This window comes from Gossypium arboreum, chromosome 13 (assembly GCF_025698485.1).
Source record: "Gossypium arboreum isolate Shixiya-1 chromosome 13, ASM2569848v2, whole genome shotgun sequence".
Classification (NCBI taxonomy): domain Eukaryota; kingdom Viridiplantae; phylum Streptophyta; class Magnoliopsida; order Malvales; family Malvaceae; genus Gossypium; species Gossypium arboreum.
In genome coordinates, this window is record NC_069082.1 from 118863098 (window position 1) to 118872159 (window position 9062).

Consider the following 9062-nt stretch of genomic DNA (forward strand, 5'->3'; position numbering starts at 1 on the left):
CGTCCATTGTTTTTTACACCCACCACTTGTCATTCTCTCATCATAGCCGGCCATTGATGACCTTCCCCTTTTAAGTTCTATAACTCACCCCTTCGCTCTTCATTTGCTTTCCTTCTCTTCATCACATTAATGCTTCTTTCGGCGGGTTTTTCGATCTTCCGTCAAACCCACCAACACAAACACCTCCACTCTTAATTTGAAGTATCAAACAACAAAATATGGATAGGCTTATTAGTTTGGAACCTTCAAACCTCGTTGCAGTTCGTATTGAGTTAGGCCAGAAATGTTTCGGCGAGCTTACTTTACGTAATGTTATGTTCACCATGCCGGTGGCTTTCCGGTTGCAGCCGGTGAACAAGGGCCGGTATACTGTCAAGCCCCAATCGGGTATCATACTACCGCTTGGGACGTTAACGGTGGAGATTGTTTATCATCTTCCTCCTGGTTCGTTTCTCCCGGACTCGTTCCCTTTCACCGACGATTCTTTCCTCCTCCACAGTGTGGTGGTTCCCGGTGCGGCGATGAAAGACTCGACGTCGAGCTACGATGCGGTTCCCAATGAGTGGTTCACCACGCGGAAGAAGCAAGTGTTCATCGACAGTGGTGTGAAGATCATGTTTGTTGGCTCACCAGTTTTGGTTCAGCTTGTGATGGATGGTTCCATGGATGAAATTCGTGAAGTTCTTGAGCGTAGTGACCCATCATGGAGGCCAGCTGACTCAGTTGATTCCCATGGTCAAAGCTTGCTTCATGTCGCCATTGCTCAAAGTAGACCAGATATTGTCCAATTATTGCTTGAATTCGAACCTGATATCGAGTTTCAAAGCCGGTATGGTTCGACCCCACTTGAAGCTGCTTCGGGGTGCGGTGAAGAGCTGATCGTCGAGCTTCTTTTGGCTCATAAGGCTATCCCAGATCGATCCGAGTCCTCGAGTCGGGGTCCGATTCATTTAGCCACCATCGGTGGCTATTTTGAGGTACTCAGGCTTCTTTTGCTTAAAGGGGCTAACGTTGATGCACTCACAAAAGATGGCAACACTGCCTTACACCTTGCTGTTGAGAATAGAAGAAGAGATTGCACGCGTTTGTTATTAGCTAACGGTGCCGACCCCAGTGTTCGGAACACCCGGGACGGTGATACAGCGTTGCACGTCGCGGCCGGATTGGGCGACGAGCAGATGGTGAAGTTGTTACTTCAAAAGGGAGTGAACAAAGATATTCGGAACAAGACAGGGAAAACTGCGTACGATGTTGCTGCGGAACATGGTCATATGAGACTGTTTGATGCACTTAAGCTTGGTGACAACTTGTGTTTAGCTGCTAGAAAAGGTGAAGTGAGGGCCATCCAGAGGCTAATCGAAAACGGGGCAGCGATCAACGGGAGAGATCAACATGGATGGACCGCATTACATCGAGCATCGTTTAAAGGACGAACGGATGCCGTTAAGATACTGATCGATAAAGGAATCGATATCGATTCAAGAGACGAAGACGGATACACGGCTTTGCATTGTGCTGTGGAATCAGGCCATGCTGAAGTAGTTGAATTGTTGGTAAAAAAAGGCGCAGATGTGGAATCAAGGGCTAACAAAGGTGTTAAACCCTTGCAAATTGCGGATTCATTACATTATGTAGGCATCAGCAGGATATTGATCCATGGCGGTGCAACGACAACCGGTGGCATGCCACGAGTCAGCGCTATGCCGGATTCAGTTCCGTTCGGAAACGGTAAAATCGGGAAAGAGATCGAGACTAAGAAAGCACCAATGAAACGGAGACCGACAAAGGCAAGAGCTGTCCGCGGTAGCTTCGATAGATCGCTGCCATTGGCAGTCATATAGGTGGCTTGGTGATCATATATCTTAGAGAGCTTTAAATTGATTCTTTTTGGCGAAGAATTAAATTTTAGAACTGATTATGAATCAGAAAGGTTCATTCCATGACCTGAATTTATACGTAAAATATTATATAAAATCAATGTGAGTTTCCAAAGGGAAATGAAGTGAAATTGTTGGCAATTTGCTTGTAAATTGCTCCGTAGTGGCCTTGAAGACATGGATTTGTATCTAAATTTCCTGGTGTAAGTTGAAGCAATAAAGTTGTATTTTATTGTAACACAACGGATTAAGGATATAAATTTTTTAAATATATAATTAAGTGATTATCTTTTATGCTTATGCTTGAATATGTGTTGGAGAAAATATTAGAGAAAGACACAAAAAATATAATAGGTAGTTTAAATTTTTAGTATTGATGTTGTTATGTTTGGTAAGAGTATTATTTTTTCTAATATTTTAGTATATAAGTTAGTAATAAATTAACTCAATTGTTAATATTTAACTATTATCATGATTTATTTTGAATAGGTTTTATTCTCTACAAAAATAACTATTTTTAAGAGTTTTTACTCATATTATTACACTAGTAACTAAATAAGACATCACTTTAATGATTTAAAGTAGTTGACAATTGGTGTATTAGTATTTGTACAGGCTAAGTTCGGGCTGGATTAATACAAAAATTTAGGCTCAAGTTTAGCTCGGCTCGAAAATGGGTTTAAAATTTTGCCAAGCTCATCTAATTAAAAAATACTAAACTTAAGTTCGATTCGACCTGCCCATATTATTTTTTATATAAAAGTAAATTTAAAAATATAATATATCAAATATACTAAAAAAAATTCCCAACAAATTGACAATACATTTAAAAATCTTTATTCTTAAATAACACTAATAGTTGCAACTTAGTAAATAAATGTCCCTAAAATAGTAGTAATTAATAATAAAATAAGAGTTATACAATACCCAACCAATAATAACAAAATAGGAGCAATATAATAACAAAATTTAAACAAAACAATAGCAAAATGATAGCAAACAACAACGAAAAAATTTTAAGGAAATTCGGGCCGAGCCAAGCCCGGGCAAAAAAAATTACCTTATTTTTTTCCAAGCCTATTTTTCGAGCCTATATTTTTGCCCAAACCCTCTCACTTTTCAAACAAATCTCCAAGCTTGAGCAAATGACCCAGCCCATGATCAAGTTTAGTATGCACGCCTAAAATCATATTTCTTTATGTTTATATAAATTTTTATTTCAAAAGATATTTTATAAATAATTTTTTAAAAGGTTATGTATTCATTTCCTATTTATATTTTTATGTCCTATTATAGATTCTATTTTGTGTTTTTATTAGTGTGAATTAGGAGGATTTCTTTTGTTGTTGTTGTTGTTGTATGGGTTCATTGTTATTATCAGTTGTGTCATTGACAAAGACTTGATTATCAATTTAACTCATAGTTTACCTCTTCCACAAATATATATATTTTAACAAACTTCCTTGAAAATTTTATTAAAATAAATATATATAAACATTAAATAAATATATAACTTCTCAAATTTTATATGAATGTAAAATGTATTTAAGTAGCATTAATGGTTGGAGTTCAAACCAACAAAAATAAATTTCTATTTAAAAATATAAAAATTTATATACAGGATCGAATTTATAGAGAGTAGTAATTATTTTATTTTTAAAATAAAAACAAGTGAAATAAAAATAAATAAGGGTTTTGAATTAAAACTAAAATTAAAATTAAAATTTTGCAAAGAAATAAAAAATAAGAATATAAGAAATTAATAGGATGAAAATCTAATCTAAAGCAAAATCTTGATTTTGATTCATAGATTTGATCAAAACGTAAAGATAATTTCAGTATTTTATGATAAATTGGTTATAGTTACTAGTGAGCACCTAGCAACAAATCTCACTTTACCTTCTCAATAATCAAGATGAACACAATTAATGGTTTCTCTTATCGACAAATAACCTATAACAAATGCCTAGGATTCAATTTACCAATAACATTAAGAATTAGACTCAATTCTAACCAACAAATACACAAACAAGGTTTATTGTGACTAGATCACGTACCCACACAACATGAATTGCATATCTAGCTTATACTCAATCATGCTATTCGTTGCAAGCATTGGAACAAATTAAACAATTAAATCCAAATTTTGATATGACAAATATTCCAAGCTATCAAATATGATAGCTATATTAAACAAACTTAAATATTTGCAATCAAAACAAATGGTATGCAAATATCAAACTTGTATTTATAGGGGCTTAGCGACTTATATAGAGAAGAAAATACAAAAATAAAATAATACAGAATGCAACTATGTCTAATTGTAATCTTAAACTATATATTTATAAAGAAAAATTCACATAAGTGAGAAAATAAAATTGTCCTTAATGAAATAAATTGTTTTTTTTAATTTTTTACAGATTTTTTGTTGCAAACTTTTAGGCTGTTTTTGAGAACTTCTCCAACAATTTTTAGCTTCGCATTATAAAAGAAGCCTAGTTAGATATTTCAATTTCCTTAGTAATGGTATATTATGGACCTAAATCAGAGTACTATAGCTCAAAATATATTAAAATACCAAAGTGGTATCAAATCAAAATGGGTGCAACCTACAAAATTTACCAAAATTAATAATTTTTCAAGTAAAGATAAAATTTCATTAAAAGTGAGAAGAAAACAAAAAGTAGGAGAAATAAAAGGAGTACCTAAGAACCCAAGCCAATAGGCTTACCCATGTACACTCGATCCTAACTTTCCTCTTTCTTCTAAGTTGGTGGAACAACTAGAACAATAGGAATTATAGTAGGACAAATAACATGTTCCTAGTAGTTTGCCTATAACAAAGCCACATTTTCCAAGGTATGAGCATCTCTATTAGCGCTTCTACAAGTCCAACAAAAGGTCAAAGAATGGAAATAATAGTTGAAATGTAGACAATCTTGAATAATTAAATTTGAACTCCAAAAATCAACCTTACCATATGAGAGTGCATACCAAAGCCATTGGCTATCAATCTCTAAAACTATCGGGAAATATGTTTATATTGTAGTAAACATGTAACTGTTTTCTATGTATTTGAACAATGAAGAAACAAATAAAGTTAATTTTACATTTCACTATTATATATTTTCTATTTCTATCTATTATGTTTTGCATACATAGCGTAATTGTGACAAGCAAATATTAGCTCATTGATTGTCTAAGTTCAAGTTGATGATAAATGGCACTGTAAGAATGTTTACATTGCGATAAAGATAACTTACTTCAATAGATAATCTAAACAAGTCTGTAATCCCATCAAAGAATCAAAGTGAGTGTTTGAATCAAATACATAGAAGGATTATTATGTCGTCTACAATTTCAATTGGGGAAATGGCTAGTCTTAACTGTTGGAGCAATTGACTCCACGAGTAGAGACATAGATATACTCATTGGAAGAATGATATATTGGACTGGACCCAAGTTGAATTAATTTTGAATCTGCTTGTGAATTAATTCACTTAACGTTCATGGTGTGACTTACCTAAATCCTAAGTTAGGCACTGACCATGCATATGTAACTCATGTACTTTGATATAAGTGGAGGCTTATGCTTTAAAGATGACCGAGCCGATAGTCGATATGTTGGGTACATGACTTGTGTATGGAATGACTTTACTAGCAATAATGGAATTCATAACTCGATTAAAGAGTTAACGATATCCTCTCATTGGCATTGTATGGAGTGATAAATATGGAATGTGGCCACGAGTTACTTGTTCTCGGACGAGCAATTTATCATATTCATTAGTTAATAGTGATCATACTAATCATTAAGAAGACACAATAATGACAATGAGATAAAATAGTATTGTATTAAGTGAACAGATTTAGCCCAAAGGAATAGAGGATATCATATGAGGGTAACACACACATGACGAGGTCATTGGACAAAATAATTGGATGAATTACTTTCGTAATGAGTATACAACAAGGAGTTTTCAATCATGGTACTTCTTGTGGACTGACTTCATGATTAAGTAAATTGTGAAGTATCAAAACGATGCTTCTAGACATAATTGCAATTACTCGAGCCTAATTGTATATGTCTGATTGGTCCTTTCACTAGCTCAACAAAAGCTCGACTGGACTACATTTGAATTAGAAGAAAATTGTATATATCCTTTTCTTCATAAAGCAACAGCCAGCAAGAAACAATTGTTCATCAATAAAGGTGTCATTTATGGCTCTATTCTCCTTGCAATCACTTTAGTGCTCCAAGCGAGACAAATGGTCCGCCACTTGATTTTCGATCCCTTTCTGTTTAGTACCCACAAATCGAACTACTGAAGTAATAGCACCCATCTCATCGATCTACTTTTGGTCTCCTTTTTCTTCATCACACACTTCAAGGTTGAGTGATTTGTGTATAAGTAAACTGGTTGGCCATTAAATACAAGTGAAATTTCTCACACGCAAATACTAAGGGTAACATTTCTTTTTCGATGATTGTGTAATTGCATTGGATTGGGTTCAAAGTCTTGCTAGCATAATGAATAGCATGGAATCTTGTTTTTCTTTTAACCCAAAATGACTTTAACGGTGCAATCGCCAACATCACATGATTACAAATGGTTCATCCCAATTAAGGCTACAAATAATAGGAGCAGTCACCAATTTTTCCTTCAAGGTCTTAAAAGCGAGATTACACTCTTCGTTAAAAGTAAAATGAACATTTTTCTATAAGAGATGACTCAATTGTTTTGGAGATGTGTGAGAAATCCTTGATGAAGCACCGATAAAATCCAGCATGTCTCAAAATATTTCGAATTCCACGCAACAAAGATTGAGGTTGGAGATTTTCAGCAATTTTAATTTTTGCACGGTTTACTTCTAATCCTTTTTTTTTTGGAAATTTGATGTCCAAGAATGATACCCTCCGTTATAATGAAATGACACTTTTCCCAATTCAGTACTAAGTTCATCTTTTCGCATCTTTCGAGCACTCTTTCAAGATTTCCCAAGCATTTAGTGAAGGAATCTCTATAGACTGAACAATCATCCATAAATATGTCTAACCCCTCTTCTTATACAAGAAGTACATTTAAATCAACACGCAAACTAGATAAAACAAATCCCTTGCTACTTCTCAAACTACAGAAACCAGCAATATTGCCTTTCACCTTATAGATCTTGGACTTAAAATTACTACTTAGCGTAGCCTTCCATTGCAAAAGACGAGACATGCACTTAACTAGCTTCCACATAAGCAAAACATTGAACCTGTTGTCCCACACACCAATAGTAACATCATAAAAGCCATCATCACTAAACCAAGTGTTCTCAAACCTAAAACGATAAATTTTGGGGTTGGAGAAGCCCGACATAGCCACCAATTGAAGTGGTACTAACAAGGTTCTAAAGCTTGTGATCTGGGTACCTTTGAGCCTAGTCAGCATTCACAAAAACATAATCAAGGTGTTACATAACTAGTGAATTCAATCGACTACCTTGCTCCCAAGTAAACGGATAGTTGATTAACTGAACCTCATTCAAATTGCAATTAGAAACACAAGCCTAAAAACCTTCAAACCAAGTTATGGGGTAGTCAACCTATCATTAACAGATAATAAATTTTAAAGATCTCCAATGATCATCCAAGGAAAGTTTTGTAGAAAGGTCAAATGATGCAAAAGATCCTAAGAAACACATTTGTTATTCAATTCTAGATCCCAAAAAAACTGATAATCTCCATTTAAAATCATCATCAAATTCAACAAGTGCATCAATGTGATTATGTGAAAACCCGAAAATAGGTATATCATCAAAAGAGTTTCAAAACATAGCTAATCCACCACTACGAATTAAGCAATCCACACAAAAACAAAAATCAAATTGCAAAATTACACGTAAATCTTAAATTTTATTGGAATGAACAAACGTCTCGAACAAAAATAAAATATTGAGTTTATTCGAGCTAACAAGCTCCTTAAGAGCACTACATGAGGATTACTCAAATCCCAGTAGTTCCAAACAATACATGTAATTAGATTTTATGCATTTATCCATTTATATATTCATACAAACATACAAATTAGTAATAGAAATAACAAGCAAGTGAAAATTTCTTTTTTGATACAACAAAGCTAGTGATAATTGATTATCCACATTTCTAAACAAAAATTGGATATTTATCGGCTTAAAGAAAGTAAAAACAATAGGTAGGTACTAAGTATTGATGACATAATAATAATTAACTCTTTTAAGCTTAGAAATTATTATAACCAACTCAAATTATAAAAGACTTTAACTTATATTAGTATGATCTTAAAAATATTCTTTAAACATCCGATAATAATATGTCACATCATAATTTTTAGTGTATGAATAATATAACAGGATAAGAAACATCAAATTAACTTTTATTATTATTTTTCACTCTAAAATTAATCTATTTTTTATATAAAATTTTAAAACCTTAAACTTTAAATTCTAAATTTCTAGACCTTGAATCCCTAGACCCTAGACTTCTTTAGACCTTAAATCTTAATCAAACCTTTTATCCTAAAATTATAATTGTGAAAAATAAAATAGAATAAAATAAATAAAAATAAAGAACACATAAATTTTACGTGAAACCCTTTCGGAAAAAACCACCAGGCAGAGGAGAAGAAAATTCACTATGTCGAAAAATTTTTACTCAAATACAAGAGGAATAGACTATGTCTATTTATAGGCTTGCAAAGCCATATTCTAGTAGGATTGAAACACCTTATCCTAATCAATATAAAATAGATGGAGTTTAATAAGGTTTAAAACCTTATTCTAAAATAAAATAAAGAAGTCTAGTTCTATATGGATTTTACTTTTATTTTATTTTCCATCGTATTTTATTTAAATAAGAATTTGGGTCACTTAATTCTAACAATCTCCACCTTGACACAAATTCTCAATGAACAAGTTCTTCATCGCGAACTTTCAATAAACAAGTTCTTCGCCTCTTCCAAAAAAACCCCTTAAGGGTTTAACTTCAACAATGAACACCAACCAAGTCTAAGCAATGCTCAAACTTGGTTATAGGAAATGACTTAGTCATCATATCTGCAGGATTTTCATGAGTGCTAATTTTGCTCACAACAATATCACCACGAGCAATAATATCACGAACAAAATGATACCGAATATCAATGTGTTTTGTTCTCTCAT

The 9062-nt window shown here is 33.2% G+C and overlaps 1 protein-coding gene across 1 annotated transcript; it reads left to right on the plus strand.

Annotated features, from left to right (window-relative positions):
• Window positions 1–218: 218 nt before the first annotated feature.
• Window positions 219–1949, plus strand: LOC108463688 (protein VAPYRIN-like). Its single transcript, XM_017763582.2, has one exon. The coding sequence runs from the start codon at window positions 219–221 to the stop codon at window positions 1839–1841; it is 1623 nt and encodes a 540-aa protein (XP_017619071.1). The 3' UTR covers window positions 1842–1949.
• Window positions 1950–9062: the final 7113 nt, after the last annotated feature.

Bases quoted from the DNA above. Each gene is read 5' to 3' on its own strand.
- LOC108463688 (XM_017763582.2), top strand. From the start codon at position 219: ATGGATAGGCTTATTAGTTTGGAACCTTCAAACCTCGTTGCAGTTCGT.